Source organism: Rhinopithecus bieti, unplaced genomic scaffold, assembly GCF_001698545.2.
Source record: "Rhinopithecus bieti isolate Rb0 unplaced genomic scaffold, ASM169854v2 scaffold_84002, whole genome shotgun sequence".
NCBI lineage: Eukaryota > Metazoa > Chordata > Mammalia > Primates > Cercopithecidae > Rhinopithecus > Rhinopithecus bieti.
Window position 1 is genome coordinate 3,034,778 of NW_016841755.1, and position 22,003 is coordinate 3,056,780.

Genomic DNA, 22,003 nt, shown 5'->3' on the forward strand with positions numbered 1-22,003 from the left:
CCAATGTTTTAGTAGTTCTGGGTAGAGATGGACAACAGGTGGCCATCTGCCCTGAGATGCTCCTTTTATTTTTGAGGTAGGGTCTCACTTTGTCACCCAGGCGGGAGTGCAGATCATAGCTCACTGCAGCCTCGACCTCCTGAATTCAGTGATCCTCCCACCTCAGCCTGCCGAGTAGCTGGGACTACCGGTGCATACCCCATACCCAACTAATTTTTATTATTTTGTTAGAGACAGGGTCTTGCTATGTTAGCCAGGCTGGTCTCAATGTCGTGGCTTCAAGTGATCTCCCCGCCTTGGCCTCCTGAGCAGCTGAAAGTATGCGTGGGAGCCACTGCCCCTGGCTCAAGGTACTCTTCACCATGTACATTTTCTAGTTACCTTTCAATCATGTTTCTCAGCTTTAGTAATGCTAAATCTTTCTCAACTTTAGTAATGCTAAGTCTTTCTCTAGTAATGCTAAGTCTTTGTCCTTTCTTTTCTTTTTTTCTTTTTTTTCTTTTTGAGACAGAGTCTTGCTCTGTTGCCCAGGCTGGAGTGCAGTGGCGTCATCTCAGCTCACTGCAACCTCCGCCTCCCGGGTTCAAGTGATTCTCCTGCCTCAGCCTCCCGAATAGCTGGGATTACAGGCACGCATCACTGTACCTGGCCAATTTTTATATTTTTAGTAGAGACGGGGTGTCACCATGTTGGCCAGGCTGATCTTGAACTCCTGACCTCAGGTGATCTGCCCACTTCGGCCTCCCAAAGTGCTGGGATTACAGGCGTGAGCCACCGTGCTCAGCCTTCTTCTTTCTTCTTTCTTCTTTCTTCTTCTTCTTCTTCAGCAGTTTCAAGCTTACTGAAAAGCTGTAAGGCAAGAACTGAGAACTCTCCATGTGCAGGCCTCCATAGACCCCACTCGCGTGCTGCCCATGTCTGAGTGACAGTGTCTTCCTAGCACACCACACTTGCCATAGCCTGGTATTGCTTATAGCTCTGAAGTTTGCTTGCCACGGTACAGATGAAACTGTCTCCCAGGAGACCTGAAAGCTGCCCAACCTGTGTGGCAGGGGCATGCTCTTAAGGGCTTTTGCCACAACCTGAGGTAAGGCAGGCAGGCAGGCCGCTGACCCCTGGTGAGCTAATAGCCTGGCCACCACATTGGAAGGTAGATTCCGACTCAGGGTCATCTCTAGTTTTCACATGAACTTTAAATCAGAAGCAGGAACTTAGCTGAGAGGTGGAGGGGCCCTGGCTGGTGCTGGGGGTAGTGGAAGGAGTCACTATTTTATGGATGCCCTGGAGTCTTGACTCCAGGCGCTTGTAAGATTCCGGAGCTGGATGAACAAACCATTTCCTGGTGGTGGGAAGTCGAGGTAAGGGGGTGTAGGAGGAGCAGCCCTGGCCTGCCTCACTGAGACAAGGTTGGAGTTTCCTAGAAGGTGGATGAGAGTGCCAATTGAAATCAGGCTGTTTCTGAAAAAAACCAGACCACTCATTTTCCTTCTACGGCATTGCGGTCACAGGGAGTTGCCCCGGCGTCTTGTGCTGTAGGGTTAACACAACTGTAGGCTGGTTTAACACAGTCTCGCCTGTGCTGCTGGGTCGACCTTGCCTTCATACCGCATCATTTAGGATTTCAGTGACTACTGTTAACAATAGAGGAATCACAATAGAGAAATAGGCCAACGTGCTTCACTTCATATTGTCTTTTTTTTGAGAAAGAGGCAAGAATACTGCAGAGTCTTGGATTTAATTATAACATCTTGCCAAATAGTGGCTTAGAAAATATTTTGTTGTTGCATGAGGGAAAATATATTTCTGTTATAGATGGAACTGTGTCCTCCCAAAATGTGTGTTTTGAAGCTCTCCCAATGCAACTGTGTTTGGAGACAGGGGCTTTAGGGAGGGAATTCAGGTTGGAGATAGGGGCTTTAAGGAGGGAATTCAGGTTAAATGAGGTCATAAGACCAGGGCTCTTATCCAGTAAGACTGGTGTCCTTAGATGAGAAAGAGACACGTGAGGCCACTCTCTCTGCCATGTGAGGATGCAGCAAGAAGGCAGCCGTCTGCAAGCAAAGGAGAGAGGCCTCACCAGAAACCGACACCTTGAACTTGGACTTACAGCCTCTAGAACTGAGAAAATAACTGTCTGTTGTTTAAGCCACCCAGTTTGTAGCATTCTCTTGTGGCTTCCTAAGCAGACTAACAAACAAACACCCAACATGAACTGATGGCTTCGCTCTCTTCTGTAAAAATTGCTGTGAGAGAACTTTTCACTCACTGTTTTATACTTTCTCCCTCAGTCCCTGGTTCTTTCTTCTCACATAGTCCCAATTCCAATTTATAGTTCATGGCCCAGGCAGAATCATTCACCACGGTGTCTCCTGGGCTAAACCAGCACCTGCTGTGCTCACTTCTTGACTGGCTCCTCATCGTCAGCCCTCTGTAGAAATTTCATTTCCTCCATGCCAGGTACTTCACGCTCCAAGCTCAGAGACTGTTCTATTAATTTCATACACGTTCCCTGCCCCTACAGATGGGCAGGCCAGCACTGAATGGCAGGGTGTGGCTGTGCAGATGGAAGTGTGATCACTATGGCTTTCTATGTTCAGTTCCACAGACCCTCATGGCGCCTCTAGCCTCTACTGACCGTGGTCCTGGCAACCTGTGCGGGCCATGGGGAAGGTCCTGACAGCCTGCGCGGATGGTGGGGAAGGGCGTCTGCGTCCATGAGGCTGGGGCTCCAGCAGCCCCTCTTCTTGGCTCTCAGCCTGGTGAGTTAATTTCCAGTCACCTTCAGGAGAAAGTAGGCAGACCGCTTCAGGGAAGTGTTCAGTGAGCACACAAGCTCCCTGGCTTAGTTCCTGTCTTGCTGTGTTTTATTTTAAAATACTCAACCAAGTATTGTACTGTCATGTAAAAGCTAGCTTACGATGTACCCTTGGTTTGTCTTCTAATGCATTTTCCACATGTTACATTAAGATAGACTTGCCAATGAAAAGAATACAGGTTTTAAAATGTAATTATCTTTGCATGATTTTCCAAATTCCTCAGTTGGAAGGGGTCTGGGCGGAGAAGTGTAGCCGGTGGACGTGGGCTTTCTGTCTGCCGTGCCTGCCAGGCGAGCTCAGGCGGCCATGCCTCCAGCCTCGGCGGTTTTTCCCGCTATTGCAATGAATGCAGTCATAGTCCCAAGCTTCTCACACTTGCTCCTCATGCTGGAGTCTGCGGCTGTCTGACCCCCGGGAAACAGGAGCATGTACTCCTACCCTCAGTCAGCATGGAAGTTCCCCTCCGCAAAGGTCACAAATGCAGAGCATTTCTCACAGCTGCTGCTGAGACACAGAAGGGAACTGGGGGTTCCATTAAAAGCAAAACAAAGGCTGGGTGTGGTGGCTCACTCCTGTAATCCTAGCACTTTGGGATGCTGAGGTGGGCAGATCCGCTTGAGGTCAGGATGAGACTAGCCTGGGCAACATGGCGAGATCCTGTCTCTACAAAAAATACAAAAATTAGCTGGGTGTGGTGGTACGCACCTGTAGTCCCAGCTACATGGGAGGCTTTGGCAGGAGGATAGCTTGAGCCTGGGAGGTTGAGGCTGCAGTGAGCCAAGACTGCACCACTGCACTCCAACCTGGGTGACAAAGTAAGATCCTGTCTCAAAAAAAAAGAAAAAGAAAAAACGAAAGAGACTTTCGTCTATCTTTTTGAAGAAAAATTATTGTAACCAAAGGCAACTATAAGTAAAACATCGCTTCACACTCTTTCATGCTTTCAGAGAAAAAGGTGGCAAGGGGAAATCGTTCAAGCCTCCCGGGTTCACATCTGCAGGGTATGTACACCAGCAACACAGCAGAACACAGAGAGACTTGGAAGCTTGTCTTCAGAGACAGTAAGTATATTTTTCCTGATGAGAGAATCAGTGCCCTACAACTACCTCTGTTCCACTTTCTTCAGTAGCCATAGACCCTCTGATGAGGACACCCCTCCAACAGGCACCACCAGGCAGCCCTGCCTCAAGACCCAGAGGCACCAAGTCACATCAGCTCTGCAGCTCTGCAGACCTGGCTCTCGCTTGATGTGGGCCTGTGTACTCCAGCCCAGAACACGAAAGAAGACACCCATGCAAATACCATTAAAAGTTTATTGTTTTATTTCAATATTCAGGAACAGTGTACACTTTCCATTCAGCCATCGTCACAGCACGTGCTGTTCGGTGCGGCCATGTATGGATGGCAGAGCCGACCTCAGCTCAGCCACGCAGAGTGTTTCTGCTGAAAAATTTGGGGGTTTGTGTCTGGAGTTTTGTTCTTTGTGTAACCCTCTCATCTTCGAGGCTGTATATTAATAGACATGATATTAAGCCCACACAAAACATTCAGAATTAGAGTGGGATTAAGAAGACGCGTTTTGGCATCACGCTGACTACTCATCTTCATCCTCGGGGAGGGTGATGCCAGCGTGGGGCTCTTTGGAAGGCGTATCATGGGTGCGCTAAAATCAAAAGGTGGGTCAGTAGGTTAGGGAGGGAGGAGCAAAAGGAGATGTCAGCAGGTGTTAGGAAGGATGTGGTCAGAAGAGCTCTTCTCTGTCTCCACGGGGCCGTCCGCTCAGCCCGTGTGTCTCGGTGAGTAATTCGGGAGCAGGTGCACGCCTGTGCCTACTCGCTACGACGCGTCTTCTGGGAGGAGGTGGATGAGCCGGTTATCTTCTTGGAGGGTTAGTGCTGGCCACTGTGCACTGCCGCTGCCTGCACGCCCCATCACCGTCACAGCCAGTGTCTAAGGGTGACTGGCGCGGCTGCGAGGCTGTCCAGAGGACTCCTACCCTTCTGCTCTGAGTGTGCAAGTCTTCCTGGACTCTCCGGCTGTGGGCTTTGGTTTGGAAACGAGGTTGTTCATAGAGGCTGCTCTGGGGCCACCATGCAGGGCAACAGTGACGTCCAGAGGCCGCCTGCTTGACATCTCCATCACCAAATCTCCAGGAAGACCCTGTCTCCTGTGTGAGGCCATTGCCCAGCCCACATTTGCCTCCTTTTCCTCCCTCTGCCACACGCGAATTCAGCTAATTGGGGTGTGTGGGCAGCCACGACCTGGGGGCATGCCCCGCTCTCTGTGCTGCCCCACGTTGGACTCTTAACAGCTGCCCAGCCCGCATGTCACGTACCAAAAGCTCCCACATGTAGTAAGCCACTCCTTGACTGTCTAATCCTGTTAGGAAAAATGAAGTCCACTTTAGGAGGTGAGAGAAGGACAGAAAAAAAAAACAAAGGAAGCTTGGATGTCAACAGTCCTCTCTGCCACCCACGTCCTCTGTCTCTGCAGCTGTGTGCCTCCACTGCAGTGCCCAGCAAAAGCGCAAGGGTGTCACAGCCACGGCGAAAAGAAAGTCCAAGGGTGGAGGGGTGAACGTGGAGGGACGCCTGTGCACCTGGCCCCCTGAAGACCCATGAGTGTCTGGGGGCGCACTGTGGGGTAAGGAATGCGACCTTCACACAGAAAGTGACAGTTTGAACTGTTTTCTGTTTTCATTTGCTTCATTTAACTGTTGGCCAGAAATTGCCGGTAGGCTGCCGTGTGCCTGACCCTAGGACGTGCACAACTCCACAGGCATTAGGGGAGAGGTCATCTGCTCTAACTAGGTAATGGGGGCAAATGGGATTAAAGTTTTAAGGCAGTTATATTAAGAAGCTGAGGACAGGATTCCGGAACCAGGTGGGTTTTCAGCGTCTAGCCATGGGTGATCCAGAGCGACTATCTCTTCCTCCCTGAAAAGGAAGAAAAAGGAGTTAGGATGAGAGCACCGCGGAGTCCTCCCACACCAGCATCCCTCTGCTGTGGTCCCAGGTGGGTGCTGAGTCCCTGGGTGTCTCTCTCATCTGCTAACAGAAACGGCACCACGGAGTGTTCGTCTTCTCATTCCTTTTCTCCCGACCTCCCTCAGCAAATGCTAATTGAATTTTCAGTTCTGTGAGAAAGATTCTCTGGCATCTGATTCCCAGGCCCCAGGGAGGGGTGCCTGGCATCACGACGCTTCTGTGCCACAACACTGCTCTTCTGTGGGTGAAGGTGTAACCGCTCATTGCTTGGCTTTGAAGGAGCACTTCATCTCTTCAGCCAGAGATTCCAGAGCGACTGGGGGGAACTGCCAACCACAACAGGAGCAAGTTCCTTTTCGGAGGGACCCTAGCACACCCCTTGCTGCACGCACCAGAAAAGAGCAAAGCCACATGTCCGTCCCTGGGGACGTCCCTCCTATGTGCCATCTCATCTGCCACACCAGACAAATCAAATGCACAGGGAGCTTTGTCTGCAAACTTTGACTTAAAGGGGTCTTAAAGCCATGCATTTACATGTTTGCGGGACAAATAATTTCGATGCTTAAGAAAGAGCTGGCAGCTAATTGAAATGGTGCACAGGTGTGCCATGGCCCACGATGTGGAGGTAGCCAGGCATGGGCATCCCTCTAGAAGGAGGCACGCGTTGGTCACACAGAACGTCATTTAGATTGACAAAGCAGAACTGCACTTTTTCTGCATTGAAATTTTTATTCAAATTTTAGTCTCTCTCCTTGGGTTTCCCCTTTTATGAAATGATCAATTTTGGTGAAGAGTCCCCAGAAAGCAAGACAGAGAAGAAATATGCTCTTTACCGTGGCTGATCAGCAATAAACTAACACTGTCCTCATCTAATTCTGTGGCTTCCACACTGCCCAGTAAATGAATAACCGGAATGCGGACGCCAAGAATCCTTACAAATAACGCAACTAACAGACCAAGGTGACAGTTCTGACTTCTTGGGGGGTTTTCCACGTACATACTTAGCATTATAAACAAGCCTCTATGTTGTGGTTAAACAACTCACTTAAGGGATTTTTGTTTTCAGAAGTGAAAACGTTTATGAAATTCTCGCCTGCGAAACTGCCTTAGGAACCATCTAGTGAGATTTCCCTCCCAATACAGGGGCTTTCTTACATACCGCGGAGGCCTCCTGCTGGCCTGGGGGCTGACAGGTGTAGGGCCCTGCCCTTTGAGGGCCAGCCTCTCCCTCAGGAGCGCGGGTTTTTCCTGTTTGATTCTGGCTTAACTTGAACATCCCTGGCATTGGAGCTGCCCTCTGGAGTAGCCCAGAAGTCAGCACGCACCTCACCTTTTGCTGCATTTCCAAGAGATCAGCCTTTGGACTTCCTGGAAAGCGGTAGAACCATTGTCCTATGAAACAAAGTGCTTCTGTGCTAAAATGGAGCAAGTTCCCTATAGCCTCTGGCAAGGCGACCCACTGAGACACCCTCTTAACTTTCTTGACGCTCCCTTTCGACATTGAAAATGGTGGGCATGTTGGTTTTACTTTTTATCATTGAACCTATAATTTGTTGAGCACTGACCATGCCGGAAACCCATTTTTCCCCATTTTCTCTTTTGTGCTCACGGCATCCCCTGGAGTAGGTGTTCGTATCATCCTTTCTTTACAGCCCAGGAGCCAAAGCTCAGCCAGCCCGAGGGAGCCAGGATTGGAGCCTGTGTGGATGCAGCAGTCACACTTCTCTTTATTATGTGTCATGCAACTTGGAGTCGCATGATCTAAGCATCTGATCTGCCCTGGGCTCAGGTCAGGATAAGACTGAACTCACAAGGTGAGGGGTTAGACTGACCTCCTCTCTCAGGACAGGAAAAGAACAGAACCTACTGCAAAAGGCAGATACTGTTGCCTCCACTTTGACGCCTCACAACTGCACAGCAACACTACAGGTGGGAAACCGTTCACATGTATGTTCGTGGAAGTTAACACACAGGGAAACAGGAGGCCCCTATGATGTTCGATGTGGTTTCCGAGCGATGGGGTGACCTGCATAGTTTTTTCTACCCAGTTCCTACTGACAATGCTAGACTTCCAGATTTGAGTCTTTTCCTCTCACTACTGATTTCCAACAGCGCCAGAAAGAACAGAAAGATGGTAAAATGACATTAAATGCTATGAAGTTCCTGTCCTCTCCACCTGCCTGCCTCTAAACCCCTCATTTCTGGGGGAGCTGTGATTTATTAATCTATTGGAACTGCTCCAAGTCAACTCATTAAGCCATACGGCCATAGTAGGCCAGTTATGAACTTTTTATGCAGTAAAATTTAATTACAACCATATGATTTGCAATTTGCTTTGATACATTGATGCTTCCCTTGAACTCTACAGAAATTAAATAATTTTTAAAAGCTGCTTACCAAAAAATTCAGGGAAAATACTGAACTTATTTAAGAAAACACATGCGTGTAGTACATTGGTTATATCTGTACACCGTAAACATGCAGATCTAAATGCAGCTTTCTGTTCCTCAGGGTGGTCTTGGTAAGCTCTGGCCTTGCAAGCATTTCGAGTGACTGGTTGTAAGCCTTGCATATATTGCAAGGAAATACTTGCTAAATGGGGCCCCTCACTCATCTGGGTCATCCCATGAACTCTGAGCCAGCACTCAACTCTCTCGGTGTGCCTAACAGTCCTTAAGCTGGTAGTGGAGGAATTAGTTATCCAGATGGGATGAATCCGTGTTTCCCAGGTGAGCACGGTGTCTGCAAAATCATCACAACTGGCAACACCTTGTTCACCCTTGGACATTCTGACTCAGTGAGCCTGTGGCAGAGCCCAGACAGGGGTCTGGGCGTGCATCCCAGGCGATTCAGAGGCAGGTGAGGTACTGGCCAGGTGGGGCGGGGCCGTCCTGACTGCAGTGCTGGGTTCAGACACTGCTCCCCGGGGAGCCTCATCTCCGCCCTCTTGTGGCCACACCCCAGAACTGCGGCAGTGTACAGCATGATGGTCCTGAGACTTGAATACTTGGAGAATTTATTTTCTTACTCAGAATTTACGTTGAGGAGTGGATCCTGCTTACCACTTTATCTGACATAAAGCAAGTAAGCAGCTCAGTTACTCACCGCTCACTTCATATATTAAAAGCTTTTCCTAAGACCGGCTATCCTTAAGATCTTGGGCTGTGCCATGAATCGCCTATTGTCCACAGAACCTCCCAGAACCTTCCAGAATTGAGGCTCCTGGCAGAGGTTCTGCACTCACCAAGGACGTGGGGGGACCGTGTCTGTGCCCATGTGGATCCCAGCTGCTGGGCAGAGCACACTGCACATCCAGACTCAATAAATACATGGAGTCAAAGGTGAGGTCACTGAATCAATGAGGATGTTACACACCAAGAAAGACCCTCCTCTCTGCAGCCTGGGGAGGACCCCAGAGGCCTGGTCTCCTCCAAGACAAAAATGCAAACGCAGGTGCCTCGGCGGGACTCCCAGGCCTTCTGGCTTCGCGGTTCTCTCCCGGCCCTGCCTGGAGCTTCATGTGCCTCCCCTTTTGCTTCACGAGAGCAGTTGTCTAAGAGTTCCAGGTTTTCTGGGTGACGTTTAACAATAACAAGGGTGACTGCTTATCTAAGGAATCCGAGCCTCGCACCTGCCAGCCCGTTTTGTGTTTGTCACTACCTTTTACTTTCACGGCGATTTTGTGAGCTGAGTGGGTGGGTTACCTCCATTTTACAGATGAGAAAACCGAGGCTCAGAGACAGGGCTCACAAACAACGGGCCTGGCCTTCGTCCTGGGTCTGGCTCCAGGTCCTCATGAGCCAACGGGCCACTCCCCACTCCCTGAGGTCTCCTGGGCATCCCCTCCCGTGGCTCCAGGGATCTCCCCCAACACCCGCGTCTGCTCGGTTCCTGCTTGCTCTCTGAGGGCTGCAACCCCTGGGCATGGGCAAGTTGGATTCCAGCTGGGCCCTGCCCCGGAGTCAAGCTCAGCTGCCTGCTCCAGGGCCCCTGCACAGCCCAGGCGCAGCCCTTCCTCAGGGGCCTCCGGCTCCACAGGCATCTCGGAGGAAACCCACGCGTAAATGCGAGTGAGCAATGCCACCTGAGCCCCTGCACGCCTCCTGGGCCAGAGCACGCCCGGGGTACAGTGCGGCTGAGTCAGAGGCAGCAGCCACCCTTGTGCTCAGCTCAGCTGGGGAGTCTGGGACCCTTTAGTCCCCGCTCAGTGGAGCTGAGCAGAGGGTACCTTACCAGCTTAAAAATTCTGGAAAGCGTGCCCTGGGCATCGACTCCCTTGAATCCCTTGTGAGCCGATTTATAGTCGGACGCTCTGCCTCCGTAGCCAAATCCTGGTTTCTGCCCTTCGGCCCCCTGCAAGAAAAGACCACAGAGCTCAGCCTCCACCCGCAGTGCTGGGCAGGCTGCTTGAGCCACTGGGAGCTGCCACCAGGGCCCCGGGGAAGGGCCCAGGCCCCGGACTGGACTGGTGAGTGGTTCAGGAGCCACGGGCCAGCACCGCGCTGAGGGGGTGGGGGCGGGAGAGGCTGCTCCCCCAGGTCTACCAGGGTGTTGGCCGCAGAGAGAGGAGCGCTCTGGTTTGGGCGGAGGCTCTCTCATGAGATAATGCGGCCCAAACACACATATTTTAAGGATCTAAATCATTTAGGGAACAGTTGCTTACCTTCACGCTGTGGGGTGTTCAAGAGAAGATTAGCAAACATCAAGCAAATCAAGGTAAGGAGGCTCCTGCCTACACGTGTTTGGAGGACTCGGACCCTGGGGGGCTGTGCGGTGTGTAGGTGCCAGTCCCTGGAGGCCCTGGCCCGCGCCCTTTCCTGGGGGCTCCTTTTGCTGATTGATTTGCATAGATTGGATTCTGGTCACACGGGCCCTGTGGTTCTAGGATTTGTCTGGGAAATCGAGAGTCCTTGGCCTTAGTGAAATGTCGAGCCACGTATCTTTTATAAAGTTTTGAGACAAAATCTGAGCTCTCTCCCAGGCGTGAGCAGGAATCAGTCTCCCTTGGCCATAGCTCGGACTGGGAGCAAGGCCCTTGCCAGGAGCCCGGGGCTGCTGAACTGGACAGAGGGAGGAGGCAGGCCTGGCTGGCACGGGGGGCAGCCGCGTCCTGGCAGCAGCGGGACAGCATCTCAACTCCCCCACCTCCCATTCCCCTAGCACCTTTCTAGCTCCTCCAGCTGTGTGGCCTTGGGCAAGGGCAGGAACCTCTCTGAGCTTCAGTTTCCTCATCTACACAATGGGGTTGTGCGAGAACACAAGCCATTCATGGAGATGCCGCTCCTCAGGTGGAGGCTGCCAACTCTGGGCTTTGGTGCCAGCTGTCGTTATGGAAGAGCAGGCCGCCCTGCCCTGGCCTCATCAGCCCAGCAGCCCCTCTGGCTTCCTCATGGGCCGGGTGACCTCAGGGGCTTCCTGACACACACGGGTGCGAGTGTCCCAGGACCAGCCTCTGCTTGCTACTGTGCTGTCTTCTCAAGTGGGAACTCCACTGCAAACACGGGGAGGAATGGAAGGGGCTCGCTGTGGAGTCTGGACGCGGTGGACGTTAACACCTGGGGGCGAAGGGTCCTCCCACGGTGGGTGCACTGTCTGTGGGAAGGCCGACCGCGCTGTTAGCTTTTCAGGGTGGCATCTTGTTGGTCTCGTGAATCTCTACTCAATGGACAGGGTCCAGACTGCACTTTACGTTTTACCAACAAGAAATGGGAGACTCTCCTGGTGCCCTCTCCTGAAGACTTGTGGAGACCAAACCAAACTGTCCCCCTCCATCAGCCTGCAGCCTTTTTTCCATTTCATTAAAGTGTTTTAGGACAGGGAGGACCTTGAGCAACCTAGTCCATCTCTTATTTAGAGGTGAGGAAGATGACGCCAGAGGGCTCAAGGCTTCCAGAGCACCTGGCTGCACCCACAGCCTCTGCCGGGCGCTTCCCACCCTACATGCTACTTGTACAGTTTTCTTTTCATTCAACCTGTGCTTGGGAGCGAGCATGGCCACTCAGAACCAGGCAGCTGCTTTTGTGTGAACAGTTGATTCAGGGGCTATCCAGTGAGGTGAGGGACAGGGGATGTGTGGCAAGAAGGTCTAAGCACTGTGCACGAGGGGACAGCCAGCCTCGCCCTTGCGTCCCAGAGGTTTCCAGGTTTGCACTCACTCCCTGATGGCAGAGGGTGCGGGAGGCCAGGCTGTCAGCCTGGCTCTACATGGCAGAATGCCGCTTCCCCTGCAAGCGCTACGTCATTCTGTCTTAGTCTAATTGCTTGTCTCCAAAAATAAAGAGTTTTCGAGAACTAAATCCGGGGATTGACTTTCAGATTAATAATCTGCTTGGCCTTTCCTCCTTTCAAATCCTCAGTCATGTTTATCTTTGGGCAACCTAGAATGTACCGGGAAACATACAACACAGTTTAGAAAGAGAAAGTGAGGCTCTCCGGAACTCCAGACAAGGAGAGAGTCCTGCGGCTCTGGGAAACAGACAAGCAGACAAAATGCAGAGAAGGGTTTTGCTTTGGAAAAAAGAGAAATTCAACAGACATTAGTAGGACCCCAAAAGGAGAGATGCGGGGGAAGAATGCAGGGGTCTTTCTTGTTAGCTGCTGGGCGGAGTGGCCTGTGCACGACCCCCCATCGCTCCCCATTCAGGGAGGATCCTGCACGATGGCCCCAAAGTCCACACCTAGAAAATTAAAAGCAGATAAAGCAGTAGCTAAAATAAGATTTCTGGGTCAAAAATGAATTTCCTTCTTCTATCCTCTTTGTCTCCTGCTGGCATAGAAAATAAAAAATTAATTGTCTGTGAGTACTAGTCCATGTACATTTGCTACGTGACTGTCATCATTTTGCAAATTCATTAGGTCAGAAAAAGCAAGTCAAATATGCATTAATAGGAAATGTTTCAGTAAATAGCTTAGTTCCTAATTCAGTTCAATCACGTGTGGGACTGAGGTGCGATCCTCATGGAATCTTTTCTCTGCCTTTCTCTCTAGTGTCCTGTCCCTTCCTCCCTCTCTTTCTCCCTCTTTCCCACCTTCTTTCTGTTTTCTTTTCCAGTTCTTTCCTCCTGTTCTTTCTCCTGGTTGTCTTTCTTTTAAAATGTATTCATTCATTTATATGATGCTTATTAACTGAGCAGAAGGGGTAGATAGGCTCTGTTGAAGAGTATGCAGGCGTTGCAGTTTTGGAGACAGACACCACCTGTCTACAATATGTTGGTGGTTATTCCTCCATTTTATTCTAAAATTAAAACTTTTATACAGTAAGAATCATGTCTGATATTTGCTAGTAACTAAAGTCTATAAGTTTGGTTAGAATATAATGATTGACATTTTAATTTGGCTCAGACACCAAATTTGTTCACTAGAAATTTCTAACTGGCCATTTTAAACCTTTCTTGAAAGTTTGCTTTCAGCATTAACAAGCCTAAAATGCCTAAGGAAGATTTTCTGGATGGCTTGACATCTATTTTTTTATTATTAAAACACATACAAAACAAAAATCTTTGGATTAATGAGGTTATAAATCCAGCAACTCTATATAGCCTATTTTTCTGTTCATTAGCAGAATCATTTTTCCAGTGTCAGCATCTGGGGTTACTGAGATGGGCCAGCCAGTCCCACTTCCACGTGCGGGTTCCTGGGACTTGTTTCTCGCATTGGTTGTGTTGGAAGAAGTTAAACATGTTCTCGGACATGGTATTGCTCCCTCCATGGGAGGGAGACCGGTCACGTCTCCTGGGAACCCTTTGGGAGAAGATGGTCTGGCCTTGCAGGGCCAGGTCCCAGGCACAGAAGCAAGAGACCAGACCTGCCGTAAGGGAAGACCACGTTTCATTTTCCCAGTGGAAGAGAAGGCGGCCCGATCCCAGCTGTGGGCAGAGAGGTCTTGAGAGGAGAGAGAAGGGGGCCAGGAAGCAACCGAAACAGAGCAGAACACAAAAGTCGCAGGGCTGAGAGGACTGGGATGGAATAGGAAGCCGATGGAAGTGCGTTCATCACCTACCCAGCTAAATCTGCTCAGGGACAGTCCTCTCCCCTGCATGAGGAAGACAAAGAAATAATGACATGGTGGTCAGTGAAGGGAAAGTCCTTTCAATAAACAGGAAACACAATCAAAGCACGGCGGAGCTGAGGTGGTAAAAACAGGTTCCACCCGGAGCTCCGAGGAGGCCGCAGGCTCAGGGCCCGCAGCTGTGCAGCCGTGGGAGAGGCAGGAGGGGTGCATGGATCTGCCGACTTGTTCTACTTGGGAGCCGCAAGGCAACACGTTTTGGGATGAATTCAGGTAGCTCTGAGCCTAGCTCTCTCTTTGGTGCATTACAGGATTTTAGAGAAGGTCTATCAGTAAAGTGATGACTAATCAAAACATTCCAAGGTCTTACCTTTCCCTGCGATGGGGGTGGAGTGCGAGGCGTCACCTGGAAAGACACAGAGAACCGTGGGCTGCAGTGGGAGCCCCGTGCGGCACGGGCACCTGCCTGCTGAGAGTGGCCAGCACCCAGCACTGTCAGAAGCACCCGGGCCCCAGCCTCCCCATTTCTGTCCTAGCTGGTCAAGAAGTACAGACCTGAGACTGGAAATAGTCTAGATGACGCAGATCCTCCAGGGCACTCAGAAAGTGCTTCAGAGAACGGAAAACGCCTCCCAGAGGCTCCGTAGCTGGGGAAAGGGCCCATCCTGGGACACAGGGATGACGCTCACCCGCCCTCATTGATGGAGGCGGTGAACTTTGCCTCACTGTGAGCCCTTTCAGGGGCTGGAAGCAGCGGGTCCTCTGACATTCAGAGCTTCCAAGGGGATGCCCCCAGGTCTGCAGCTCCTAAACGCACTTATCAAATACGCCCATAAAATGCTGCACTGAGATCTTGGAATTACAGGCCTGTGGTTTTATTGTTTTTAATAGTCTTCGTTTTGCACGGCACTTTTAGGTTTACAGAAAAACTGTGCAGAAATTAGTTTCCACACACCCCGAACAGTTTCCCTTATTAGCAACATGGCATTAGGGTCTCTCGGTGCTGTGCATTCTATGGATTTGGACAAGTGCGTGCTCTTCAGACACCACTGCAGCCTCGACAGAGCAGGTTCGCTGCCCTAAAAATGCCCTGTGCTCTCTCTGCTGCCCCCTCCCCTCCCAGCCCGTGGCAAGAGCTCTCTATAGGTTGCAAAGCCTGTGTTTTTAGGCTAAGCGTTACATGGGAGTCTAATCTCAAGAGAAGTGAGCTCTCTGGAGAACGCACAGAGCGCACAGTGCAATCCGTGGCGGGAAGTGCTTGTTTGGAACTCGCGATCAGGTGCGAGGGGTGAGTTCCCTGGCCAGCCTTACCCTGATGAGGGCCCCGGTGCCACCCCCGAACATACGAACGTCCTGTGTGCATGAGAGCAGCGGCCAGCACCCCTCCTCCCCTCACCGTTGCTACCTCTTCCCACAGATCGTCACTTACAATGTTCTTGAAGAAGTGGACTACGGGGTTTTCATCTTGAGTCCGGCCGTGTGACTTCTGGGGCAGGGAGCCGTAGTGAGCAGTTCTTGCCGCGTGGTGTGAGTCCTGAAAGACAGAGGAGCAGTGACCTCAGGACAAGTCCAGAGTCCCTGTGGCTTGTCCTCCTCAGGGAAGCTGGATCTCTCCTCCTTTGTGGTCTGGATTTTTTAAGGGCTTTCTACTAGGAGGCTGCAGTTGAGCCACCAGACACACCTGGGGCAGCTACGGGCTGGCGGCAGCGGGTTTGGGTGTGCGACTTGCTGGGCAGAGATTTCTATCACCGAGTTAGTGGGTGGTTCTCATGAAGGTGCATAAGCAAATAGAGGCGACGTGACGGTAATTCAAGGGGGATTCCATCTGAGATAGGGTCAGGTTCGGCAAAGCACTGAGAGAAAAAGATTATTATCCACAGGCTTCTGGGTTGAATACAGGAAAATGCTCGGGAAAGACACACAGAAAAACACACGACAGCATGAGGCAGGCAGCTCATGGGCTTTGACGCAGCTGCATAACATGAGCTGGTCTCCACTTCTCAAAGTAAGTGTCTCACGCCACCCTGGCACCGGCCTGATTTGGGACGATCACTTCTACATCTCGAGTAAGAGGGAGTGGAGAGGGAGGAACGGCTGGGCATGAGTGCCCTGGGCTGACTGGTAATCAACAGAACCAGAACATTCCAGGTCGGTAGAGATTGCACAGAAGATACGGAGTGGTAAGCGCTGCGAGAGTTTAGCTCACAGTGGAGGGAAGGGAAGAGCCACGCGCCCAGGGGCAGGGGACGCAGGGGACACAGGGGTCACAGGGGACACAGGGATGCTGTGGCTTTTGCAGACTTCATGCATTGTCTGCTTGGCTCTCAGCTCAACTGCAAAGGCCCAACAGCAGTGAACACGCACCAGGCAAGAGGGCCGACCACGAGTTCTCAGAAAAGCAAAGGAAAGGGACTCAGGAGGAGCTTGCGGGATTGATTTTGTCAGTTTCCCCCTCACTTTCTCACTGTGCCTCCCAGATCCTACTTGTTCCGAAACAGCCAGCATGTAAAGAGCCCACACCTCAGGCAGGATCGAATTTCTGGAGGTCAGAGGAGCTCTGGCCCCAGCATTCTGGCTGCGCCCCGTCAACACAGAACACAGCGGAAGCAAATCAGTTAAATGCACTGAAGTCAATTGAAGCATTTCCCTCCAGTCTCTCGGTTCTGTGCACATTGATTGGGAGGACCCCTTGTTGTTCAGAAGACAGTTTTGCCACGAAAGGCCTAAAGTGCGCTTCTCTGGGATTTACGGTAGTGCACGGAATGGTGGAATTCAGTGGGTGACACCTGCATGCGGCAGCCACAAAGGACAATGTTTGCAGAGTGTGCAGCATTTCCATCTCTGTGGCTGAGCCCAGATGGGGGTCTCCACACGGCACACATCAGGTCTGAAGTTTTGCTGACACTGGACTCTTTCTTCTGCCCTCCTTCCCTACTCGATCCTCTTCAAAGCAGCGGTTCCCAACATTTTTGGTACCAGGGATGGGTTTCGTGGAAGACAGTTTTTCCACGGATGGGGACGGAGGATTGGTTTTGGGATGAAACTGTTCCACCTCAGATCATCAGGCATTAGATTCTCATAAGGAGTGCACAACCTCGATCCCTCGAACACGCCGTTCCCAGTAGGGTTTGCTCTCCTATGGGAATCTGGTGCCAATGCTGACCTGACAGGAGGCAGAGCACAGGCAATAATCTCACTCAACCGCCACTTGCCTGCTGCTGTGCACCTCGGTTCCTAACAGGCCATAGACCAGTACCGGTCCAGGGCCTGGGGGTTGGGGACCCCTGCTTCAAACGTTTCTTGCCCTCACCCCCAGACTACTAACACCTCCCCTGCTGCCTGTGAGGCTCCCTGCCCTGCCCATCCTTCAGAGGGAAGCCAAAGTTCTTTGTTCCCTGGGCCCTAACGTGGGGAGGCTTCCTGTCCACCTTCCCAGCGTTCAGCACCCAGAGCAGAGCAAGCTTCCTGAAACAGAAGCAACGCGGATGTCCCTCTCCTTCCAGTGTCCCGTGGCCGCCCTTGCCCACAGTAGGAGCCCTGTTACTCTGGGCGCTTCTGAGGGCCCTTTGCTCTGGCTGCAGTCCTGCCAGGAGCCGGAGCCGGAGCCCCAGCCTCAGCTCTCCTCCTGCCTGCTCTGGCTGCTAAGCATCCATCCCTTGCCCTGGGTCGTGCGCCTATGCCCTGGCCCGGCCCATCTTCCATATGGACGGGCTGCGTATCCCCTGCCCTGGGCCTTGTGCAGGATCCTTTCTGTCCACAAGGCCCTTCCTTCTCCCCTCTGTCTGGAACCTCTTTAGGGCCCAGGGCAAAGGCGTCTCCCATGCACGGGGCCTGCTCAGCACCGCGAGCTCTGTTTTTTGCACCCCTTGCCCGTGGCCTCCCCTGTGACAGAGGTGCAGGCACAGCACGGTGTAACCATGAGCTGCTCGTCCCTCTCTGCTCTGGGCCTCATTACTTCCCAACTAAATGCCGGAGGCCAGGCATGGTCCACGTTCTGAAGATACCGCAAAAGTGAAGCAGACAGAATTCCTGCCTCAGAGGTTTTGAATGCATGAGGAATGAAAGAGGGATCCCATTTTGGCTGGGCGTGGTGGCTCACGCCTGTAATCCTAGCATTTTGGGAGGCCCAGGCAGGCAGATTGCCTGAGGTTAGGAGTTTGAGACCAGCCTGGGCAATATGGTGAAACCCCGTCTCTACTAAAATACAAAAAATTAGCCAGACTTGGCATTGTGCGCCTATAGTCCCAGCTTCAGGGGGCCGAGGCAGGAGAATTGCTTGAACCTGTGAGGTGGAGGTTGCAGTGAGCTGAGATTGCGCCACTGCACTCCAGCCTGGACGACAGATGGAGACTTTGTCTCCAAAAAAAAAAAAATCCCATTTTATCCCTTGGATTTCTTAGTAATCAGCACTCCATATTTTACTAGCTGTTTTTCCTATTTTGTGCCCTCGTTGGTTAACGATTCTCATTCCTGGTGAGACTTTCAACCTCTCTCAGACATAGAGCGCAGCTCCCAGACTCTTCACAGAAGGCCACTGGCACTCTGCATGTGGCCGGCACTCCAAGGCGGGTACACCTCTGTTTACTGACACCTCCACCTTCTCACACACAGAGGAGTGGAGTTTGCATGCTCAGTTTCCTCCCAGGCAGGTGCTGTGGGCCTTTGAACGTGAGGATGTCAGAAGGGCCGGGGACATTGGAGTCCTAATAGAAATCCCTGATTCTTCGTATTCCAACTCATTCTCTCTGTGAATTCTGCAAGAATCCAAGGAATTCTCTGATTCTCCGTGTGTCACGTAATCTTTTATCGAATACTTCTCTGCGTTCAGTCACCAGTTGTATTTAGTCACCACTAACCAGCCTTGTACCTTCTCCTCAAACCGTCAGAGAGGGAGTGTAAAATTATGAATCAAAAAACAAAATGGAAGAGACATGAAATTGTTTAAACTTTAGGACGTACATCTTTAAGTGTTATGTCTACCAGACGAAGTTACTTGTTAGCTTCTACTCCAATGGGCTGGGATCACTGACACAGCTCACAGTCTAGGGCAAGCCACGCTGCCCTTGGTGTTTGGGTAGCATTTCTCCACTTCTCCACTTCTCCGCTTCTCCACTTCTCCACTTCTCCGTTTCTCCACTTCTCTGCTTCTCCGCTTCTCTGCTTCTCCACTTCTCCACTTCTTCGTTTCTCTACTTCTCCACTTCTCTGCTTCTCCACTTCTCCACCTCTTCGTTTCTCCGCTTCTTCCTTGCTCCACTTCTCTTCTCCACTTCTCCATTTCTCCATTTCTCTAGATGCCGAGCTTTGGATTTTGAGTCAAGAAACATCATTGACCTTTAAATCACTCATCCTGTGATTAAACTAGAAAAATGCCTTAACCTTTTTAAGTTTCTAAAGAAAAAACTTAGGCTTAGGTCAGGATTTTAAAGAAATGAATGCTCAGTCACGCTATGCAGATCTCAGAGGATTTTACAACTTACCATGTTGTCAGAGATTCAATGGAGAATTACACAGATAATGCCTCACATGTGAATTAGGAATACCAGCTTTAAATGATAAAAGAAAAATGATATACTTTTGTAAGTGACTGTTATAATGAATATGTTGGTCACTACACTGGTGAGGAAAAGGTAGTTTAAATCTTTTGAGGTACACATGGTGTTGGTAGGTTTTATTTGAGCTCTTGGAGCTATTATCACTGTCAGAAAAGTCTATGAAAAAGGCAGTTGGTTTATTGGTGGTCCTCACACAGAACGAAGAATGCAGTGAGCATCAACTATTTGTTGAATTAACGTGTAGGCTGTTTAGTTCACTTTTAATACAGAACTGACACTGGTCTTCAGTGAATGGAATTATTATCATGGGATCACACACATTTTTCAGTTATAGATGCATTGAAGAGTGACTGAACTAGGACTCTGACTTGGGCTTTTAGCCATAAATCATTAGTTGCACAGATAATTTGAGGCAGTCTTATATTTGTGTTGTTATACCATAGTTGTAATGACCTATTACTAAAAGGACATTTAGTCAATTATATGTCTACATCCAAGTAATGAACAATTAAAAAACAACATTAAAAATTATTATATAGAATAGCATCAAGGAAACAAAATATTAGGTATACATTTAGCAAAAAGGTACAGAACCTTAACGCTAACACTAGAAAATGCTGGTGGAAGAAATCAAAGAGAACTTAAATAAACAGAGAGACATACTATGTTCATGGATTAGAAGACTCAACACAGTAAAACTGTTGATTCTTTCCCCAAATTGATCTACAGGTTTAATGCAATTCCAATTCAAATTCCAGCACGGTTTTGTTTAGATAGAGAGGTGGATTCTAAAACTGTATGGAAATCCAAGGAAGCAAAAATAGCCAAACAATTGTGAAAAAGACACATAAAGTGAGAGGAACACATTACCTGGTTCTAAGATTGACTCTGCAGCTATGGTAACTGAGGATGTGTGGTGTTAGAAGAAGGACAGGCACGTAGAATAATGGACAGAATGGAGTCCAGAGATAGACTCACCCAAATCTGACCAGCCAATTCCTAGCAAAGATCATTCAATGGAAAAAACTGTCTTCTCAACAAACAGCATTGAAATAGTTGAACATCCATATGTTAAAAAAAAAAAAAAAAAACAAAGAAAAAACCAACCACAAAAAACCATTTTAACCCCCAATCCACACCTTACATAAGATTGAACTCAAAATAGATCATAGATTTTTATCCATGATGTAAAACTATAAAATTTTAGAAGTAGCCACAGGAGAAAAACCTTCCTGACCTGTGAGTAGACAACAAGGTCTTAGACCTGACACCAAAACATCATCTATAAAAGGAAAAATGGATAAATTGGGCCTCATCCAAATTGAAAAACTTCTGTTTTACAAAAGACACCGTCAAGAGAATAAAAAGACAAGCTACATACAGAGAGAAAATATTTGCAAATTACGTATCTAACAACGGACTTGAAAGCAGAATCTGTAAAGGACTCTCAAGACTCAACCAGAAGAAAACAATTTGGTTTAAAAATGGACTAAACACTTGAATAAACACTTCAGCAAAGAGGACGTAGGGAGGGTGAATAAGCAGATGAAAAGATGTTCGACGCCATCATCAGCATCAGGAAAACACAAATCAAAGCCGTGAGGTGATACCGCACCGTTAGAATGGCCGAAATAAAAAACGCCGACATTCCCAAGTGCTGGTTAGGATGTGGAGCCACCTGAGCCCTCATGGATTACCTTGGGAATGCGAACTGTCACTCCTGGAAACAATTTGGCAGTTTCTTAGAAAGTTAACCCTAAACTTTCCATATGATCCTGTAATTCCATTTCCTGCTTTAAATACTAAAGGATAAATTACATGTTTTGGAAACGCTTTTATAATGAATATATTGGCCACCCATCTTTTGAGGGAAAAGTAATTTAAATTTTATAAAACTTATGTTTACACAATAACCTGTACATGAATGTTCACAGCAGCTAAACTCACTAGATTTCACTAAAAACTGTCAACAACCCAAATGTTCTTGAGAGGCTGAAGGGGTAAACACACCGTGTTGTATCCAGGCATGAAATACTACTTGGCAATAAAAATACAAACTCTAGATACAGGCGACAGCCTAGAAGCAGCTCGAAGGAACCTTGCTGAGTAAAAGCCGCCATTCTAAAAGGTTTTATACTGTGTGATCTCATTTCTATGACATGCTGGAAAAGGCTGACCTATATTGGGGGAGGTCAGAGCTGGGGAGTAGGAAATGGGGGGAAGGTGCAGTGTGGACCACGAGGGAAGAGGAGGTGGGAGGCTATGGGGTTGTGTGTCCTTATTATGACAGTAGCTACACAAATCCATACGTGCATCACAACTCATAGAACTGTACTCCCAAAGCAAGCCCATTTTGTTCATTATTTTGTGAACTAGAATAAGGTCATTTAACATGACCTGTCATTGTAGAGCCAGAAGTGGAATTCACGCACGCATTGTTTCACTGTGCGAATTTTCGGATTGGCCGTCTTGGGTCTCCCCTGAGAGCGTTGGCATCTCCTTCTGCCTCGGGGCTCCTGCGGGCTCCCTGACCTTTGCCTAGAGTGTGCTCCCCTTCCAAATGTCTCTGTTTTGGGAAAATACAGCCTCTTTTGGCTACAACCCTCATCTGGCATTGGATTGTCCTTTTTAGCTTTC

General features: G+C 49.6%; 1 protein-coding gene across 4 annotated transcripts in view; it reads right to left on the bottom strand.

Moving 5' to 3' along the window:
- Positions 1-4,115: 4,115 nt before the first annotated feature.
- MBP (myelin basic protein) overlaps positions 4,116-22,003 on the bottom strand; it is a 157,104-nt gene continuing 139,216 nt past the window's right edge. For 2 of the 4 annotated variants that reach the window (XM_017866099.1, XM_017866101.1), the window contains 5 exons: positions 15,241-15,345; positions 14,182-14,217; positions 13,803-13,835; positions 10,037-10,156; positions 4,116-5,752 (listed from right to left, as the gene is read on the bottom strand). In XM_017866099.1, coding sequence (XP_017721588.1) covers positions 5,708-5,752; positions 10,037-10,156; positions 13,803-13,835; positions 14,182-14,217; positions 15,241-15,345 — 339 coding nt within the window. In that variant the 3' untranslated portion in view covers positions 4,116-5,707. The remainder of the gene's footprint in view (positions 5,753-10,036; positions 10,157-13,802; positions 13,836-14,181; positions 14,218-15,240; positions 15,346-22,003) is intronic. The other 2 variants (XM_017866100.1, XM_017866102.1) reach the window with 1 other exon arrangement.